The 21,731-nt window shown below is 40.0% G+C and overlaps 1 protein-coding gene across 2 annotated transcripts in view; it reads left to right on the forward strand.

The window, feature by feature from the left end:
• The window catches only part of LOC101846626 (transcriptional coactivator YAP1), a 35,541-nt gene extending 17,912 nt beyond the window's left edge, over nt 1–17,629 (forward strand). The window contains exons 2-7 of one of the 2 annotated variants that reach the window (XM_005090846.3): nt 16–311; nt 1,561–1,751; nt 2,919–3,078; nt 4,349–4,432; nt 5,989–6,098; nt 7,208–17,629. In XM_005090846.3, coding sequence (XP_005090903.1) covers nt 16–311; nt 1,561–1,751; nt 2,919–3,078; nt 4,349–4,432; nt 5,989–6,098; nt 7,208–7,285 — 919 coding nt within the window. In that variant the 3' untranslated portion in view covers nt 7,286–17,629. Of the gene's footprint in view, nt 1–15; nt 312–1,560; nt 1,752–2,915; nt 3,079–4,348; nt 4,433–5,988; nt 6,099–7,207 lie in introns of both variants that reach the window. The other variant, XM_005090845.3, reaches the window with a different exon arrangement.
• The last annotated feature ends 4,102 nt before the right edge of the window (nt 17,630–21,731 follow it).

Consider the following 21,731-nt stretch of genomic DNA (forward strand, 5'->3'; position numbering starts at 1 on the left):
TGTTTGTTTCCACAGCCACGTCTTACAGATAACGACCTGGAATGACCCCCGCAAAACTCACACCCCTGGCACAACGGCCCCTAGCGGCAGCAGCAACAACAACAACAATAACAACAACACCAGCAACCTCAACAGTTCTCCGCAGACTGGGAGCCCTGCTCCCTCCAGTCAGCCTGCTCCCAACTCCACGCCTGTCAATGTGGACAAGGTCCCTCTCCCACCGGGCTGGGAGAGAGCGTTCACCGCAGACTGCGAGGTCTATTTCATCAATCACATTGACCGCACCACGAGTTGGTTTCATCCCTCAATACGTGAGTCGCAGGATTTGCTTTCTTATATGTGAGGCAGCGTGGTGAAGCGCTCGTCAAAATAATGAAAGTGAAGAAACTGGCATTTTTCAGCAGGTTTAGGAGTATCGATTTTTTGTTTTTTAGCTCAACTCCTTTTATGACCATTAAAGAACACATTTCTGTGTGGATTGTACTGAAAAACATTGATATACGGCATAAAAGATGTAAATTTTCAGTTTCCACGGGCTCTCAAGCTAAGGAAATAACTCAACTGTTGCGGCCATTTTCCCGCTAATTTTACCTCTGAAAACAGGCGACTTCCACCTCTTTCAATCACCAATATCTTGACTTGTATCCAGGATAAATGGATATTGTTTTCATCAAAAGCAGGGCAAATGGACAAGCTTTAAGATGATACCAATAACTCCACATGCCCCAAAATTGACGAGGGCCTGATTCTACCTCGTCATTACATATATGTTCAGGATGTCGTAAAAATTAAGTGTGTGGTGTCAGTTCTTTCATCTGGGAAGCTCTTTGGTATCCTATCTGGATAAGTCGTGTATTACATTGTATAGGCACAAGAGAATCCCTGATCCCTTTGGTTTTTTACAGCTCTTGAGATAATTAAACAATTTTCTCAAGTTTAGCATAGTCTATAGCTTGCACATAGCGAAGTCGGCGGGATATATGAAAATCTTTTCATGTCATATGAATTTAGTCATGTACATGTTTTTTATATGTGCAAAGAATATACAGAGTCACAGGAGGGGGGGGGGGGCTCTGTTTTTCTTTTTGGTTGCTACTGTATCCCTCTCAGCCGGGGTATACTGTCAAGCAAAGTTTCAGAAGTGTATATTGTGTTGGCCACGGCATAAAATATTTTTACAGGGTGTCCAAAAAGTCATGCACCATCCTAAAAACCCACTTATTGTTACAGATGCTCAAATTGAGCACAGTTTTCATTAGTACAGCTCTCTACTCTCAGCAGAAAGCTGTTTTTAACTTTCCTTTAGGTATCTGGATGGATGTTGTGACACTCAATTGTGATTGCATGTCTCAATTTGTCAAGAGGGCATGGACAAAGAGAAAAATGAGATTTTTTGGATGGTGCGCGACTTCTTGGACACCCTGTATACAGTTGTCCTAGTATTAGATTACTCTCCATTTTGTCGTCTGTGGATAGCTGAAAGCAACTGTCTTTCATTTTGAACGGATGAGAAGGTATGAACATGCTTAGTGTTCATTTATGATTTTTTTTTTTTTTCAGCTGTTCATTTGCAGCGACCGGGGATGAAGTTTCAGCAGCAGCAGCAGCAACAACAGCAGCAGCAGCAGCAACAGCAACTTTCCAGCGGTCCCATTAGCCCTCAGCAGGAGCAGCTTAAGCATCTGAAAATCCAGCAGCTTCAGATGGAGCAGGAACTTTTGAAGAAGAGGCAAGACGAGATTGCAAGACAGGTGGGTCTTCTTCCTCCTTTCCCCTTTTTTGTTTGTTATTCACGGCTGTTATTACCGACCCCCAACTTACTCGAACTGCCAGCTGGCGGCACTCCCCGTAACCCGATACTCTTTGACTCCGGTCACCGGGTCAGTGCCACCGGTTCACTGCCGATGCTCTGTTCCGCTTGTTTTCTTATCACCTTTTGTTTTTTTAAGCGTGTAAACTGAGGCAGTTAACAAAAACTATTATTTATAGTGATCTCACAGAAAATCACACACACTGAACGATCGATATAGTGTGGGCTTTGAAAGTAATAATGGATGGAGAGCACTTCTCAGCCAGCAGGATTAACACTAAGATAAGATAAGATACATCTTCATTGTCCAGGGTACGCACATCAGAGAAAATCTTATCGTCTTGTTGGGTTGAAGCAGGCCTTTAAAACCTCGCCGAGAGGCCATTTCATATTTGTCATGTATATATGTATTTTAGTTCTTGTCGTTTTCTACATTTGTTTGAAGTCGCAGACACACTAATGTATATATATTTGATGTGGGTCAAAATATTGATCCGTCAGGTTGTAGCATGAAGAGACATACACACATGTAAGTCTTAGCAGGACGAGACATAACTTTCATACATTCTACCCGAACGGCTTGGACTCTTTCACTGAACTGTTACTCATGAACTCCAAGTGCGGCGTACTACACATAACAACAACACACCTCAACAACTTGGTCTTAAGGTTAGTCGCCACAAGCTACAGATTTTGGCCCCGTCAATGTTGGCAGGAGTGGGTGGTTAGTGGGTGCTCTGGTGTTTCCTATCAAACATCTATCGTCCTTATCTCCCCTTCTTCTTTTTTATGTTTGTTACTCTCGTGTAACACCTCTAATCTTTTGGCGCTCATATGACCTTATGCAGTTGCGAGCGCCGTAAAACCTCTACTAAAACAAAACTAATGTATATATATTTGATGTGGGTCAGAATATTGGTACGGGTCCCCAGTTAAGTATGCAACAAGTCAGAATATAGCCTACTGCGGATTTTTTAGGTCAACTACTGAGTTTTGGACAAAAATTTGTGTCGGCTACAGATTTTGGCCGTGGCAATGTTGGCAGGCTTACTTTTGTTAGTGTGGTTGTGAGCTGTGTCTCTAAATGTGACCGTACTTCCTCAAGGAGATGGCGCTCCGGGCCCAGGTGAACGAGAACATGGGTACATCTGGCGGAGACGTCACGGCAATCTCACAGTCCAGCGAAATGACCAGCGTAGCGGACCCCTTCTTCGGACAGACTACCACCTCAGACCACCACAGGCAGGAGAGTGGAGACAGCGGGCTGGGTAGGTGTTGTTTCTGCCTCACTCTGTGTGTGTGTGTGTTTGTTTGTCGAGGGTGCGCGTGTGTGTGTGTGCGTGTATGTGTGTATGGGCGTGTGTGTGTGTGTTTGCGTGTGTGTGTGTGTGTATGCGTGTGTGTGTGTATATGTGCCTGTGTGTTTGTGTGCGTGTGTGTGTGTGTAAGTGTGTGTGTATGCGTGTGTGGGCGCGTGCGTGTGTGTGTGTGTGTGTGTGTGTGTGTGTGTGTGCCTGTGTGGAAGGGTGCAGGTTGTGGACTTTCAAATGGCTGCTTGGTACTATGTGTGCACTTGTGTTGTTATCTTGCAGCAGGGTGTAATATTAGTAATAAGTAGGAGCTATAACTTTGTTTAATCTCTATTATTTGAGGATCGTTTTAAAGAAATTAATATTCTAGGAATGTACCGAAAGACCTGACCAAACGTTCTCCACTGACAAGGCGTAACTGCCCACAAAAGCTGCAGAATAGTTCTTTGGTGTCAGTTGCCCTGATGAATCGGAGGGGAAAAAAAGGAAATCCTGAGCTGGAAAATGAGCCATTTTTTAGTCCTGTCTGCTATTACTAGAATATTTGGTATGTCGGGTACGGAACAGTGAAATAGTTTTTGTTTTGTCTTTTAAAGTGATTTTTTTTTTCTTCATTTTTTTTCAGTGGAAAATGTATAAAAATAGTGCCTGTATTAGGCATCTTTAAAGATACGGTAATTTTTGATACAGTCTACATAAATTTTGAAATTTGAAGTGTCCCAGACTGCCAGCTTTCTTTATATGTCACAAGGTTTATGGTTCATTAATTTCCTATACTTATATATATCACATATGTGTTTAATTCTGCCAGTTTGTAACATATGAGTGTCTTTCACAGAATGTCCTCAATAATAATAATAAATAGCATTTGTATAGCGCATACCCCCTGCTCTACAGCAAGCTCTCTGTGCTTTACACTGTATTATTACACCAGCAGACCATAGAACACTCCGAAACATTCTCAGCTTCCCCAGAAGCATACAGTGTAAGCAGCTGGTTAATCACTAACAAACTGGACAAGATCTTTCGCTGTCTATAGCTGGGTACCTGTTCCCACCTGGGTGAAGTGAGGAAAATTCGTGTAAAATGCCTTTCCCAAGGACGCCATGTCGGGACCCCTGACGGGATTCGAACCCGTGACCTTACGGTTGCGAGTCCGAGGGCCTAACCACTAGGCCGCGGACGCCACGATAGGTACATGTACTACTACTGTCGTCATGTTTTTCAGGTGGAATGGGCACAAGCTACAGTCTACCCAGAACACCAGATGACTTTCTCGGGAACATGGAAGACATGGACACAGGGGACGGGGGTAGGTGTCTCTCACCTTCTCTCTGGTGCTTTTTCCTGTTCAGTTCAGCTGTACTGATATGGGGGGGGGGGGGGGGAAATGTGTCTCTCGGGTTTTTTGGGGGGCTGGTTTCAGTTCCGCCCCCCAAAATTTTTTTTTGTTTATATAGGGGGGGGGGGGGGGGGGATATGTGTCTCTCGTGTTTTTTGTGGTGCTGTTTTCAGTTCAGCTGCACCCAAATTTTGTGTGTTTTATATGGGGGGGGGGGGGGGAAGTAAGGATACTTAGTGATCCCCAACATTTTGGTTCTGTGAAAAGTTGATTGCTCCTTTTTTCCTATCAAACATGTATCGTATTTATCTCCCCTCCTTCTTTTTTGTGTTTGTTACTCTTTTGTAACACCTCTAATCTTCGGCACTTAAATGACCTTATTGTGTTGCAAGTGCCGTAAAAACTCTTACGAAAACTAAACTAAAGTTGATTACAATTAACTGCTAGTGTGTTCTAAGTTCTTGATTCATTAATGGCAATAAATCATCAAAACATACTGGTATTGATTTAATTTTGTCTGTTCAGGTGGTTTAGCCTTTGATCTGCTCATCATACTATTTCATTTAGTCGTATCATTTTCTGTTCCTTGTGAAATGTGGTGGTTATTCAATGTTATTGTGCTCATTTACTGTCAAACATGCAGCACCGCCCGGGGCAGTGCCACTGACTGAAGTGTCTTTAGGCCATTCCCTAAGGGGCGACATATCTCGTTCAAGCATAGTAGAATTGTGAATGGGCTGACTCATGCCACGCTCATAACTGTGCTTGATCTACAACAGGGAACTGCTGCTTTTTCTTTCCTGATCCTTACTATTGTCATTTTCCTCTACTTCTTTTGTATGTTTGTCACTCCCTTGTGACCTGCTATTTCCGGGGTGCCTTGGTAGTCAAAGCAGACCTTGTGCTGTTGAAGCTAGAGAGGTGAGCAGTCTGATTCCCTGTAAAGACTTCTCTATTGACACCCACCCCTTGGCGCTCATATGACCTTATGCAGTTGCGAGTGCCGTAAAAGCATCTACTAAAATTTTAAAAATATTTTTTTTAAAACATGCAGCAACTCCTGTTGTTGAGTTCGCAGAAATAAAAAAACAACTTAATGACTTTCTGTGGGTTGTTTTAGTTGTAAGTTGCTGCCGTCTTTATCTCTCCATTTCTGTGTGTGGGTGGTTGGAAGATGCCACTGATATGTCCTCCGACTTTTGTTTCCCTCTTTTGTGTCTTGTCTGTTTGCCTTACGCTAAATGACTTTTACTGCATGCCTTTCTTTACCCAGTTGGTGGTTGGAGGGTGCTCTGGAGTGGTTTGCTTCTTCTTTCCTATCAGACGTCCATTTGTCCTTATCTCCCTTTCTTCTTTTTTTATGTTTGTTACTCTCTTGTAACACCTCTAATCTTCTGGCGCTCATATGACCGTATGCAGTTGCGAGCACCGTAAACCTCCTCTAAAACTAAACTTGGTTATGCTAAATGACTTTTACTGCATGCTTTTCTTTACTCAAACCATTTCCCGTGTGTGAACATTGCCAGGCCCCAAGCTGACAGGTCAGGCAGACTTCAGCAGCATGGATTTGGCAGGAGTAAACGACGTAGGAGATCACCTCAACATGGACTCAGAAGATTTGGTGCCCAGCTTGCAGGTAGGACCCTTGTACACCTTGCTGCACCTAGTGGAGGGAAATGTTGGGTTGTTTTTTGTCTCTAATAATAATAATAAATAGCATTTGTATAGCGCATATCCCCGCTCAACTGCAGGCTCTATGCGCTTTACACTATATTATTACCCCAGCAGACCACAGACACTCCGAAACATTCTCAGCTTCCCGGGAAGCATACAGTGCAAGCAGCTGATTAAGCGCTCAAACACTAACAAACTGACAAGATCTTTCGCTGTCTATAGCCGGGTACCCAATCCCACCTGGGTGAAGTGAGGAAAATTCGTGTAAAGTGCCTTTCCCAAGGACACAACGTCGGGCCCCTGATGGGATTTGAACCCACGACCTTGCGGTTGCGAGTCCGAGAGACTGACCACTAGGCCACCGACGCCACTACTGCCCTCTCTTCTCTTTACATACAGGGATGCCAAATCTCCGGTTTTTCCGGCTTTTTCATACACTTGCAAAGGAAAGGGGAATGATAAGAGAAATGTTTTTGTTTGCTCATTTAAAGATTTTACAAAGTACGTTTTAGGTGAGCTGTGATGCTCCGATCATTTTCATGTTTTTTTTTCAAAAATCATTTTGGCATCCCTGTTACATAAATTGAATGAAGGTCCACTGGTTCAGATGGAGACTAGTGACTGTTTTGACTCGCTTTGCTGTGAGCAATGTGTGATGGTAAGCATAGCTTTATAGCTCAGTTCTATTGAAGTAGAAAGGGGGATCGTTCTGTGCCTCAGGTGTAACACATTCGCACACCTGAAGTGAGCATTGCTACGTAGGTCGAAGTTGATCTACACCTGAGACAGCCTCTACGTGTAAGGCCGGTCCCAGAGTGGCTCTGTAGGTCTGACTTGCAATTCGCCTAGCGCGCACTGTCTGCGGGTCAGCACAGCCGCACTGTGTGTTGGCTTCTGTGTATGTATTTGCTGGAGGAAATTGTCAGAGATCTACTGTTATTTTTGTTTTGTTTTTGTATTTGCCTGAGGAAATTGCCAGAGATTTACTGTTATTTTTGTTTTGTTTTTGTATTTACAGGAGGAAATTGCCAGCGATTTACTGTTATTTTTTATTTGTGTTTGTATTTGCAGGAGGAAATTGCCAGCGATTTACTGAAGGATGTTGAGACAGTTTTAGGCAACAAGGATAATCCCTTAACATGGTTGTGAGATTGGACATCCCTCATTGCGCATTCATCACCACAGCTACAATATATCACCAGCACCGCCATCTTCCTCCTCACCGCCATCGATATCATAGTTCACTCCAGTCATTCACAGAAGCAGCAGCAGCAGCAGCAGCCAAGAAACGGATATCAGTATGATGTTCTCTGTGACAGTAACTTATATGAATTAGCTAAATTAGTCATTTGCCTCATCCCTCATTTTCACCACGAGATATCTCCTCCTCCTTGTAATGGCGTTGTTGTTTTCTTTACATGATGGCAACTTTTTTTTTCTGTTTTTGTCAATGAAAAAAAAACCTGTGTGTCCAACACAGACCGGTACTTCACGCTGTCATTGCAACCTTCTTAACAAAAGCTATTTGTGTGTCATCGTCGTCGTCGTTGTCGTCGTGGTCGTCGTCGTCGTCGTTTTTGTGGTACTTTGTGTTCCGACAACCATCCTCCACATGATTGTGTACAACCGAACCCGCCATCTCTTCCCTCATGCCCAAGGTTGTTCTTTCACCGTCCTCATCCATGCCTCATTTATGTGACATCAGAGGAGAGCCAGAGTAGCAATGGAGGGAGGGAGATGAGGGACATGCCATTGTCGCAGAAATATGCAAGGATTGTCTTCGTGGATGCGCACAAAACTCAATGAGATATGCTTTCCGTCTCCCCACTCAATCTACCAATGGAATCTTTTTTCCCCCCTCCCCACTGTTTTATGTTATTTTGTTGGGCTGTAGGGGGGGGGAGGGTGTTTTTCCGGAGTACGCCAGGTCCTGCGGGAATGGTGTTCTGTGTTTTTTCACTTTGCAAGAATTCAACTGTTCAGTCTTTAAAAAGTATTGAGGCCAGTCTGTGGTTGTGCAATTCTGCCCGTCCTTTCTTGTATCCAGCACTTTGCCTACATGTGGTGGACAAGGCTACTCAGCCCATACCAGAATGTGGGAAATATCTGTTGTTGCAGTGTTCAGTTCTTTCTGACAAGTGTCATGCAAAGATATTATTGCAAATTTGTGCACGTTTTAAAGTATTGGTGACATTCCTGTCCTTTTCACTCATTTTGCACTCGTGTTCTTGTACTTGCCATGAAGTAAAATAATAATTTGGTACCGATAGTTGTACCAGGACTTTAAAGTTAATTGTAATTTCGAACTCAAATTTTTAACATTTCGGCCAACTGCAAATATTACGGCCATGGGCTAAATTCTCAGGGGACATAGCTGCTAGAAAGTGAGGGAGTTAGTCAGTAGGTCATGTGCTCGATAGAACGGATGGGCTAGAATGTTACCATATTCCTGTTATCATCTGTATCATACATTCATATCCATATCTGTCATCTTTGTCATACACTTTTTAATGTTTAAAAAAAATTATATAGATGAAACATATAAATGAATTATATATACAAGTATACACCCTATATTTTTTTACTCGCTCTCTCTATATTTTATTCATCATCCACTTAAACATGAAAGGCTGCCTCGTTTTCAAGACTGAACAGTGAAGAGTGCTTCAGTTTGAAAAAAATAAAACCATGTTGTCTCTGCAGGTTGTCTTCTGTGAATATTTGAGGTTTGTGAAGATACTGTTAGATTTCAGTAGATGGATGTTGATTCTCTAGGTTTGTCTTGTTTGTTTTTTTATTTAATGAATGACCTACAGCCGGCTTTTATGCTTGTATACATACTGCTATGCATTTTGACTTCTTAAATGGTAAGATGTGTCTCTTCTGCTATTGCTGGTTGAGTCAGTTGTTATACAGCAAGATGTTTTTCCTAGACCTGAGTCGTGTACTCTATGCAAAACCTGTGTGGAAAGACTCATTTTGTTATTTTGCTTTGCTGCGATAACTTTTTTGGTATTGAAAATATGAATTTCATGTAGGAATTCAATTTATTGGTATTGAAGCTGTTGGAGGGAGAAGAAGAAGTAGGAAGAGGTTGAACTTGTTGTGGAAATCTGCCTGGATGTGAAATGCCAGATCTTTGTTGTGTTCACAGTGATATTTAAATCCTTGTACTTACATCTTTGTTTTAACGCGAGCGGAAGTTTCACTATTTGTTTCCCTCCCCCCCCCCTGCCCTTTTTTCTTTTTTTTCTTTTTCTTTTTTTTTTTGGGTCCCCCAAACGTCTCCCACCATCAGCTGTGCTTCACTCGTTCGCGCTACTGTGGGCACAGGGCCGTCGCTATTGTGTTCCTGTCGAGACCTAACCACAGTTATTATAATGGAATATATAAGTTCCATCTCTTCAATGGTTGTGTACCGTACTCATTTTAAGCAGTGAAATAAACCCCCACCCGGATTGTATCAACCTTCCGAACTATTGAAATAAAATGAGTTCTGAAAGTTTTTGAAATATATTTCTAGCAAACAAGGTGTTGTGGAAATGTATTTTCTGTGAAATTATCTGTAGGCGAATAGATTTTTTTAATGGTAAGAATAAAAAGATAAGCCTTTCCTTTTGTGGGAATTTAACGACTCTTTTCATATGAGAAAGCTTCAACTTGTCATGTTTAATTAGTGTCTTTTTGAAGTGTATTTTGCTGTGCTTCCAAGTCATGAAATTCTGTTGATTGCAACAGTTTTTAACTTGTCTGCTGTTGTAAAAATATCTAGCAGATATTGGCAAAAATATAATTTTTTCTGAATTGCATCATTTGGCTGTTGGAATGTACTAAAAAACTCATTTGCAACCAGTACATTTGTACATTTGTATTGGGGAAGTTCAGAAACCTAGCAAAATCCCATGTTTTTGAAAGAAGTAATATATATATAATGCACTGTGAACATTGAGAGAGTATCACGTTATATACTTATTTGTTTCAAATCTGATCTGTTTTTATTTTCAGTTTGTGTGCATGTAGTTAGAAAACAAAAAAGTTGCAACCAGTAGTTTTCAGTTTGTTTGTAAGCTGCTTTGATCAAGTGCAATCTTGTATGATAGGGTAAGAAAAGCTCACTGAAGAGACTTCTGCTCCTAAGTTTTATCATGCAGGGGAGTAAAGATGAAAAGACTTGGTTTTTTAATTGGAAAATCATAAATGAAAATCAGACCAGCTTATTTAGCAGCAAAGGTTGTGAGCTGCAAACCTGAAAATAAAATGCCAAGTTCACAATGCTGGCTACCAGTGAGTTGAAACATTTTGTGGCGTACGAGATAGGGAATCTTCCGCCTGCACTACATCAGTGGCACTAAAGGAACGTTATGTCCTGGGCCTGTTTGTGGTCAAGTGGACTCCTCCTAGCTTGAGGGTCGTCCTATGTTGTTGAGACTGTAACGTTTAATGCTTACGAGTAAGTACCCAAGGCTAGCGCTGTCAACGAAAGTTAGCCAGGCTAAGGGCAAGGGGGGAAGGTGTATCCTGCATTAACAGTGCAATTGGAAAATTTAGCTTCTGAATCTTGAACACTTTTTGCGGTTGTTCAAATTTTCCTTGTTTGTTTTTTAAAATGAAATATTAAGTCAATTTCAGGATAAGATGATGTTTCCTTTTTGCTCATGGATATGCCTTAAGTGAGAAAGAATTGATACGGTTTCTCTGTGGTCTTTTGAGTACTTTCATTGTGTATATTTATTTAGTTATTACTTAACATTTTCGGTTTCAGGTGCCTGGAAGTAAAAACTTAGGTTAAAAAGCTGTCTTTGTTTTTCAGAATGTGGCAGCGGATGCCCAATCTATCACAAAGAACTTGGCATGCAAACATTTTGCTAGTTTTTGGCTTTTGCCCTGGAAGCTTTAATTTTCAATGCATATAAGAAGAAAGGCTCAATTTTTTAAATTTGTTGTTAGCAATGTGAGTTCTTTGGAACCCCAAACAAAAGATAATGGTACTCTAGAGACCACCAGTTCAATGTCTATTCTTTAATTTGAAAAAACAAAAAGAGCTGTCATCGTTCATTTGAGACTTTATTGAAGTGAAGTTTTCTGTCAGGCAATGTTCCTTTTTATTTTTACCCAATCCCCACCCCTCCCCACCCCTCCCCTTGATACAAGGGATTATTTTCTTAAATGACATTGTGACGGTCAAGAATGGACCAGATTGTGATGGCCGTGTTGTGTCGTTTGAGTGGAAGGTGTTTAATGAAGAATAACGAGAAGGAAGCTTGTTTGTGTTCCAGCCACGTCGGGGCGGGAGAAGCCCTGGCCAGGCCACTCAGTCTGTCTTGACCGTGCCTGCCTTGTTGTGCTGCTTACTGTTGACCCTGTGTTTACTGCTGAGGTTTTTGTTGTTGAACAGCCAAAGTGATATACTGATTGTGCGTTACTTAACTAACTACTACTGTGTGAACTTTTGTGTCCCGTCGCGCCGACTGACTGACTGACCGGCCGCCCAGCGGGCCCCGTCGCTCACTCCGCTATGTTTGTCGGGTATTCCGACTTCCTTCGGTCTTACGTTGCGTAGCCGAGTTTGGTTGGGTTCTTTTCCTTCTTTCTTCCTTTTTCTTTTTCTTTCGTAGTGTGTATATCCACTGAGTTATGCAGAAAAAGGTAGAGTAGAACGGCTCTTGAGTTTATATTTTCCCTTGAACTAGAAGGAAGAACTGTGTTGGAAGTATGTCTTGTTTGTTAGATGTTGACTGATGTGCACTTCTGATGCTGGGAAATCCATTGATGTTTCAGCGGAATCTGTACAATCAGTCCTTGTGGAACTGGCTCTGCTTCATTTCTCTGTTTCGAACGCAGCAAGGACGGTATCTCCTCTGTGCTTTGTTCATTTTTCATCATCGTTCCCCCACCCCCCCGACGTTCATCATGATTTACAGGCCTGCCTCGTAGAATGGCCGTTAAAAGAAAAGCAATGCAAAAACAATTGTATTAGTGGCATGTATTGGAAAAGGCAATCATCTGTTTGATAGCCAAGATACCCATTTGTTTGTTGGGTTTTTGTTGTTGTATATTTTGGCAGGGAATTTTTCTTTTTTTCCTAAATCTGCAATTTTTGTATAAATGTAGAATTTTTGGTTTTTAGAAAAATGGTTTACTAGAGGCTAAATACTAAAAGTAGGGTAGCAGGAACTAAAAGGACTAGCGGTATAGTGTGGAATGAGGCTATAGAACTTTATATTTTTGGTACAGTTTGCTAGATTCGTCTTACAATATAGATTTTTTTTTTCATAAGTTGTATTGTAACATATTATTTTTGAAAATCTTTTCATGTAAAAAGCAAAAACAGTAATTTACGTGTGTTTTAATGATATTCCATTGACCCCTTGGGCAGCAGTCAGGTCATCTGTTTGAAGTTCAACCGATAGCAATATGGTCGTTCTTTTCTTCATGGTTAGTGGTGATTATGATGATCTGTTGTTGTTGTTTTTTTCCTCTTTATTTTTATGGTCATGCAAAAGAAGTGTTGTGATTTACGACTGATTTTCTTCCCACGAAAGTCATTCGTCCGTTGGTCTGTTTTTGTTTTCCACCCTAGTTTGTGTTTCTAGTGTTGTGTACAGCCACAGATCTTTGCCATGCCTTATCATAACTTTGAATGTCATATATGGCTCCCTCTACTGCATTACATGTTGCGCCCCCCCCCCCCCCGGTCTAGAATGTTCATTATAGCCCTTCTCCGGGGAGTCCTCCCCTACCATGATGAGCCAGGCCTGAGGGGTGTACTATTTGTAGAAAAGACCCACCTGTTTTTTCTTATTATATGGCTGGGCTCGTATGCACAGTCCTCCTCCCATATACCACACCTGACCATTTAACATACGTGATAAAGTAATGCTATCTTTATTCTATCTCTCTCCGTTCATTCAGTTATGATTGATTGGGTCAATCATCTATTTAGTTTTTTCTAGGGTATCTTTTTTACTGCTCTCCGTTCAGTCTCGGTTTTTGTCTAAATATTTTTCTAAAGTTTGACTTTGTGTGTGTATGTACACAAATGTAATTTTGTATTCACTAGCATTGTTCATGCAGTAATGACTACTCCTTACTCTATTTTTCTTTTGTAACCATATCAGGTGTACTCTCTAACTTGTATCTGCCAGGTGGCATTTAATCTTGTAGTGACATGTTTAATCATTTATCTATTGGTTGTTTACGTGACAAATGATTATTGTTGTAATTGAAGACTATCATTACTGTTTTGATAAACTAGTGTTTTTGTTCTTCTTGCAAGGATGCTGTTTGAAAAAGGATAGCCGTGTTTTAAAGTCTCCGTAGGTATTTCAAGGTGTATAATTAATGGAGCTTAGATTGAAAATGGATAGAAGGCGTCTTTGCCATGCCGTTGATGTAATTGTTCAGTTTTCTTTGTGAACTTTTATCACACTTTTACGACTTTCCTCTATTGATGTAATACAGTGTGATGTTTTTCGTCGCCAGTAGGGAGAGCTTTAGACTTTTTGTAAATTTTTAAGGATTTTGCAGGCAGAATAGAAATGTTCATTCCCAAGTGTCTCTTGTGTATAGGGCAAGGAGCCAGTGTCTGGAGTTAGTTCATGGGTGTAGGATCAGTCTTTTTTTCCCCTCACTCTGTCACCTTTCTGTGTAAGTTGAGCTGTGTGAAACAGTGGAACAGCATTACATTTCCTCCTTTTCCTTTCACGTGATCTATGTGAACGGCTTGATAAATGGCTGTCCCTTTTTGTTCATGGTTATTTCTTTGAATAGCAAAGACTTAGGTTTTACTCATTTTGTCATCTGCAAAGTATTTTGCATCCTTTGCCCCCGTTGTGGTCAGTTTTTTTCCATCTTCCATGAAAATGAGTTGGTGGAAAGTCAGCCAACTGTTTTGTTGTCATACACATTTTATGCTCACAGAGATGCGAAGACATCTGACATGCATATCAATTTTGCTCTTCCCCATTCCCTGTGTTGATAGATTCATCCTCGTGCGCTGTTTCGCAGCTCAGTTTTCATTCAAACAAAAGAATTTCATGCAGCTGGGATCTCGCTTACGGGGTAAAGTTTCTTCCTTGGGGGAAAACCAGTCAGACAGCTTTTCTGTAAGCATAGCTCTAACCTAGCCCTAGGGTGACAGCTATGGCCCAAATGTTCAGGGGCTGGGAATTTCTCTCCTGCAAGCTTGCTGAGGGTTAGCATTACATCGGAGTTAAAGCCCTCTGGCACCAGTCGCTCACTGATTTGTCCCGATACTCGCAAGAGAACATTATTTGTGTGTTTAATAAATAATTGGCTGTTTCTTCATATGTGTCTTGACATGGTGGAATCAGGCACTCGTCAATTTTTAGAGCATCTTTATTTGGCTTGCTTTGATGGGGGAAAAAAAGACCCATATTTCGTGAAAACAAGTCCAGATATTTTAAAATGAAGAAGGTCGGGGTCCCCTGGTACCGTATTAGAAGTAAATTTAATCAGAAAATGGTCACCAAAGTTCTGTTGTTTCTAAAGCTGTGATTTCCTTGGAAACGACCAATTTAAGTTTTTTTGTGCCTTTGATAACGTTTTCCAGTAGAAAGAGATGTGTTTTTAAATGGACATAAGAGGTGTTGAGCTCAAAACAAACAAAATAAAAGATATAAATTTCCCGACTGAGGGAAAATATTGTGTTTCTTTACTTTCGACCTCTTGACGAGCACCAGATTTCACCAGGATGCCCCACATATGTTGTCACAGACTAATGCTGGTATAAGTAGAGTTACTTAGATGAAATCTTGGGGGGGAGGAAGAGATTACTGGGTACCACCACTGGTTTCCATCTTAGGTATATCTTGAACTGTTGTGGGCAGACAAGTGTCAGGGAGTTTGTAATTTGTGCAATTCTTTCATACACCTGTGACCCAGTAGCAGTGCTCCCAAATTACCATTATATGAAATGGCTGTGAAAAGGGAGAATAGTATTAACTAAAATAGATATGGTACAGTATGTAGGACTCTATAAGAGAACCTGTCTTTAGAACCACACAGGTTTATTTGTGACAGGTTTTACTCATCATCCCCATCTGTCTTGACTTTCTGAGGGAACACCGGGTGCCTCCTTGAAATTCTGTGAGGACTAGAACTAGAAGTAAAGATAGGTTATTGAGTTCAGGTTAAATTAGTTGTTTCACCAGCTCTGAGACTGATGCGAATTGTCCGTCAGTTGATAGATCACAGACCTTAAGGTAATTTTAGGAGATGTTTGTTTCAGTGACAGCTAATACGATCAGTGATTTGTGGGGGCCTGTTGCTCAAACAAGAGCCGTTGTTGGTCTCTGGCTACTGTACTGTTGGGATAATTGATCGTACTCGCCAAACGTGAGTGAACTTTTCTTTATGCCAGCATGACAACCAGTGCTTACGTGAAGTCCTAGGGACGATTGTACTTTGTTCTAAATGCAAATTTTTACAAGTTTTTTTTATTATGAACTGGGATATCTCTCCCTTGATGTCATTCGAAATTTGTTGATGCAAAATAATGTACTTGTTTGACATTAGTACGGTTGGAGATTATTGTATTTTCAAAGTTACCCTGTCATACTTGTACGAAAATATGAATGATTTTTGTAATCAGGGCATATTTTTCGATGGATTGTTTCCAAATCATTTCGTGCAAGGATCGTCAACCAGTTGACCCTCAGTTTTATTTTTGGATATTTGTCTTTATCATGGCAGTACCCATATGCTGATATTTTGATGTGATGAGCAGTGACTGTGCCTCACTCCAATGTTGCTCTTTGAAGAAGAGAGACGCTCCCAACTATGCAAAAAATGTCAGTTCAGAATATGAAAAATCCAACCAAATTGTGTCAGTACATTCCAAACTTTTTTTTTTTTTTTAAATTGTTTCAGAATGCCTTTCGTCCTGCTGTCGTTCTTGCAATACTTTCGTCCATTATATTGCTTGGATAGTGCCCCCCCCTGCCCCCTCCTCTACGAGTCGTGTTAGCTGGCACCATTCTGCTGTGGGCCAGCGGTAACTGGCACGTGGGAGCTATCAGTGTCTCCCACATCATGGCAACTCAGCCTCGGTCTGCTCTGCGTGTGTGTTTGTGTGTGTGTGTGTGTGCGTGCATACGTGCGCTCCTCCAACACGGGACAAAAACTTGACGTCCAATCAGCACAGACACAGCGTACACCGAGGCTGACACCATGCTGTTGTTGGAAATGAGTACAGTGAATCATTTTCTTCATTTCCCAAACCAACATTCATGGTGAACAGTTTGTGGGTTGTTTTTTTTTAAAATGAGAAACTTGTGTGATGTTATTGAATATTATATTATTTTTATAAATAATTTTGATGGACAGTGACTTTGAGCCCTTTACTTGTGATAAAAATGTATTTGTTAAAATAGCACGAAATGTCTTCTGAGTTAAGCTGAGATACAAGAAGTAACGAAATCCACTCACGCAGCCTGCCCCTCATTTGTATGCAAGTCTTGTTCCTTCAAATTTTGGAAGAGGTTCCATTTCACCTAACAGGCGTGCACACCGTAGCGTAGACAGATTTGGGGAAAGCAGTTGGGGAACACATGTATGTACACTTTATAGAGGTTGTGAAGGAAGCCTTTTAGAGAGGGTCGTTGTGTGGATTAAGACAAGTGTGAATGGAGTCGTTCACTCCTCTTGGTTTTTCCTACTACTACTACTACTACTACAACTATTGAGAGTGTATGCCCCGCCTAGGTCTGGACCTGTGGGGGTTTGAGCTGGTTTTGTTCACTATAGACTTTTGACAGCATAGCCACACATAGATTGATCCATTGTATTCAAAGTAGTCGTTCATTATGTAAACTGTACATAAATGTTTATTTTTGTACATAATCAAATATCAATTTGATTGACAAAGGATTTGCTAAAAAAAAAAAAAATTGGAAGAATGTGAAGATATTGGTTGAAAATTGTTACTAGTTCGAAGTATTAATTCTCGTATAAAGATTTCCTCAGTTTTGGACATTATTGCTTCTCCTTGATAACATTGGATACCATTTTCTCTGCTTGGCTGCAGCCGTGAATGCCACCATCAACAAATTTTCACTCAAGTTTGGTGTGTGTGTCTAGCAGAGTAGAGGGGCTTTTTGCTCTGTGCTGCTGACATTCTTGGATGTTGCTACACATAAAGATTGCTGAGTGCTCGTGTATTGTAGGATGAGGAGGGAAAAGTGTGTTTTCTACAAGCTCTCTTCTCTCTCTCTCTCTCTCTCCATTGACTTTAGTGTGATGGCCTCCCGCTCACTTTGGAGTGGTGAGGCACGGATGTTTCCACACACTGTGACGACAGGTGGTTCACCTGAGCATGGCACGAGGTTCGAATCCCAGAAGGGGCAACGTGGCTGCGTCCAGTCAGACAAATCTTTACACTGTCATATTTTTATTTCGTTCATAAGTTTTACTGCTTGTATTGGGCTAAAAGTAACAAATAAAACTTTAAAAAAAAAAAAAGAAAAAAAAGAACATTGTGTGTTGTTTTTTTTTTCATTTTTATTGAATTTTGTTTGTTTGCACGAGAAGTGAAAAGAGTTGTTGTAGTGAACCGAATCGTTGGTCCCAGCGTGCAGACCCCAACATAATGAGATAACGGGACACAATTTTTCAACCTTTGTGAAGGATATGGAGCATATATCAGTGATACCAGTTTTCCCGCGGTTTCGTGATTTTCCGCGGTTGCGAGAAACTCCCAAAATCAACTCCGCTGTCTTAACCGTGCCAGCAGTTGTTCTGCCTCGGCCTTAGGTCGGGCCGTGGTAGGCCTTGAGTAGCCTGAGATTGTCCCTATGGATTATTTATGTACCTGCCAAAGCCAACATCAGTCAGCCAGTGAAACTTAAGCCAGAAGCATACGAGACCAAAGTCAGTCAATCAAGCACAAGAGGAAAGTAAGTGAAATTTGTCTCTATTTTGGTTTATTTTGCTTTTTCAAAAACTGATGTGGAGGGGCAAAATATAAATTATGGAAGTCGATCGGATTGACCTTCAAAGTTCAGAGGATGCCGAAAAATTTCAGTGATCCCTGATTTATTGCTTTTCAATTTATTATTTTCATTTGCCAAAGTAATCTTCTCCAGCCATTTATAAGGAAAAGAAAGGAATCGATTTCTTCTAATTGTCCCTACTGCAGCAGGAAGTTCATAAGATAAGTTACTAATCACAGCTGGCAAGGATAGTGGTTACACATTTCACCATTGCTTGTAGAAGACATTAGTAATTCAATTCACCTTTGGGGGAGGTGTTATTGAGTATCTTCTTCTGTCTGCTTGGACGATGTATCTCTCTCCAAAAAAAAAGACCAATTATGTGGAGTTTGGTTTTAAAACCCCAAAAGAAAAATGTATACGTGTTTTATGACACGATGGAATCAGGCGCTCATCAATTTTTGGACTTTGAGGTTATTGATGTCTTAAGGTTAAAGCCTGTTCATTTGTCTTTCTTTTGATGAAAAAAAATAACCATCTATCTTACCCCTATCCGTACGTTGAGTTTTACTATCGTATCCATACGACGAGGGGAACTCTGTGCCACCACTTTCAAAGAGGAAATTTACTTGTTAATCCGATCCGTACGCTTTACATAGCAATCTGTCAATTATTTTTTTAGAAATACTGAAAGTTTCAAAGAGATCTTAGTACTAGAAGTATTCTGAAATGTGAGGAATACAACCCTGAGGGTACAAAATGACCCCAGGGCGTACAGATACCGTTAAATAGAAGTAGAGATATTTTTGTGATGGAAGGAGGTGGGGGTTGCCTGGTGTCAGAAGAAAATTGGGGAGAAAATTTGTGTCGAGGTTTGGTAACTTCCCAAGTTTGAGAGTCTTTGGAAACTAGAAAACGTAGATTTTTTGTGCCTTTGATCAACATTTTTCAGAAAAAATACGAACAGAAATGTGTTTGTAACGGACAGAAAAGTGTTGAAACAAAAAAAACCCAAAAAAACAAATTCAATCAAAATTTTTCAATAGGTGGAAAAATGTAGGTTTTATCTATTTCATTATAATTATTATGACAATTGCCTGATTTCAACACAATGTGTCACACAAATTTATTTTTAAAAACGCACAAAAAAACCAGACAAAAAGTGGTGTGTCATTTTGACACATGCTGTACAGATATGTGCATGATGAGCATGTTAATTCAGTATCCCTTACAACATTGCTTACATGACATTGTTACTGCATCTGTTACATGCATTACTACATTCATTGTCACTGGTGAAAATGAGATCAATTCTAAAGCCTGTCGCTTCTCCCCTTCCTGCCAGGGCCAGACCAGCTGTGTCAAATATTAAATATTCCGCTCTTCCATGAAAGGTCTTGATACAAATAACTTTCCCGAGCGGGAATCAAATTCTTCACATCATTCGATGGTCTGATCAGTTGAGCATTTAATTTGTGTGTGTGTCTAAAGAAAGGTACCAAAAGTCGGATTCTGACCATTTTGAGTTAGGAATTGTACCTTACAGGAAATTCAATGCTGAGCACAGGGGTCTTTGAATTATTTAGATATCTCAAGTAGTTTTTAAGATGTTGCAGAATTTGCGAGGTAGGGTACAAAAATATGATTTTGAGAAAATGGGCTTTTAAGTTTAACAAACGTGAGAACACATAAACCTTTAAAAAATATTTTTAAAATATATTTATTCTTGGAAAATTCATTTCCAATTTGGCATTCAGTAGGTATCAATATCATGAATGGAATTTCAATGGTAAAACATAGGCTATAGCTTTAGCAGGGAAGAGAAAACGTGCTTCAAGAATAGATTTAAACACCTTTTAAAAGCAGTTTTCATTATATTTGTTTTATTTATACCATACCCTCAAAATAATTCAAAATAAAATAATTTAGAAGTATGAAAACCCTTTGAGAACAGTGTAAAAAATGGTGGATCTATCATTTTTTTATGGAAACACATTTTGGTCAAAAAAGTTAATTTTATCATTACCTGCCTGTGGCTCGAAACAGTCTGGGGCAACTTTGGGTACCTTTCTCTTGGCGCACATACAATTATTAGAAAGCCTGTTGTTTCTACCCTGCCTACCCAGGGCCAGACCAGCTGTGTCAAATACTCCGCTGTTCCTTGAAACATCTCTCTATAAAAAGAACTTCCCCGAGTGGGAATCAAATTCTTCACATCATTCGATGGTCTGATCAGTTGAGCATTTGAGATTTTCCCCAAACTAAAGACAACAATCATCTCTGCGTGATACATTTTGGCTGCAAGTAATAATTTGACAAAGTGTGAAAAGAAAAGAAAATAAACTTTTTTAAAAACCCACAAAAAGCGCAACAACAAAAAATCCAAACCAAAAAAAAAATCATCCTTTCATCTCTCTTATTCAAAATTGTCTGATCAGTTGAGCTTTTGAGCTTTTCCACAAACTAAAGACACCAATCATCTCTGCCTGACACATTTTGGCAGCATGTAATAATTTGACAAAGCGTGAATTGAAAAAAAAAACCCTCAACAAAACAAAATACACAAAACAGCAAAAGCACCAAAAAAAAGAAGAAAAAAACCCCCAAGAGAAAAACATCACCCTTTGATCTCTCTTCTTAAAAATGTAAACCGTATTTAATCATTTTTCTGAGTGATTCAGGCAAATAACAATGAGGAAAACTTTCTACAAAAAAACCCAAAAAACACAAAAAAGCACCAAAAAAAGTACCCAACAGAAAAACATCATCCTTTGATCTCTTTTCTTCAAAATGTAAAACGTATTTAATTATTTTTCTGAGAGATTCAGGCCAATAACAGTGCGTATAAGTTATAAGTTTTTAGATAAAAACAAAACCAACTAAACAAAAAACACAAAAAAGCATTCAAAAAAAAAACAACCAAACAGAAAAACATCATCCTTTGATCTCTCTTATTCACAATGTAAACCGTATTTAATTATTTTTCGGAGTGATTCAAGCCAATATCAGTGAGAAAAAAAGTTTTTAGTTAAAAATTCAGCTAAAGGTCTAGTTGAGGTCTCCACTTGAGTCTTCCTTGACTTATTCTGTCCCCGCGGTTTTATGCCCAAAAAATTCTGAAATTATGCAAACTGAGCCCAAAAATGGGAAATTATGCCATTCTGTTAATTTTAACTAAGAATGATAAAGGAAATTAATCAGAAATTATGCAAAAAAATGATCAAATTTGGCTAAATTATGCGGGGTGCATAAAACCCCGGGCACAGCTCATTAGATGTTGACACATTTGTGGTCTCCACTCTCTGTGGGGCCAACATAGGGGTAGGCATGGCGTCACGCACAACACATGATTTTTAACTCGTAATAAGAAGGGAAACCTGGACTAAACCTTTACTGGCTTTTAATTACAAAACTTAAAGCAAATGAAAAGAACTTAATAGATGATGAAAAACAATACCCTTGCAAGACAAAGATCAAATGAGAAACAAAAAAAAGTGTTCAGGTCCGTGAGAGTTTAACGGCACTTGCAACACAATTAGGTGATATAAGTATAGAAGATTAGAGGTGTTAGTGTTACAAGTACAAGAGAGTCACAAACAGAAAAGAAGAAGGGAGAAAGAGAAAAATACAATAAACATTTGACA

Source organism: Aplysia californica, unplaced genomic scaffold, assembly GCF_000002075.1.
Source record: "Aplysia californica isolate F4 #8 unplaced genomic scaffold, AplCal3.0 scaffold00022, whole genome shotgun sequence".
In the NCBI taxonomy this organism is placed as follows: Eukaryota; Metazoa; Mollusca; class Gastropoda; order Aplysiida; family Aplysiidae; genus Aplysia; species Aplysia californica.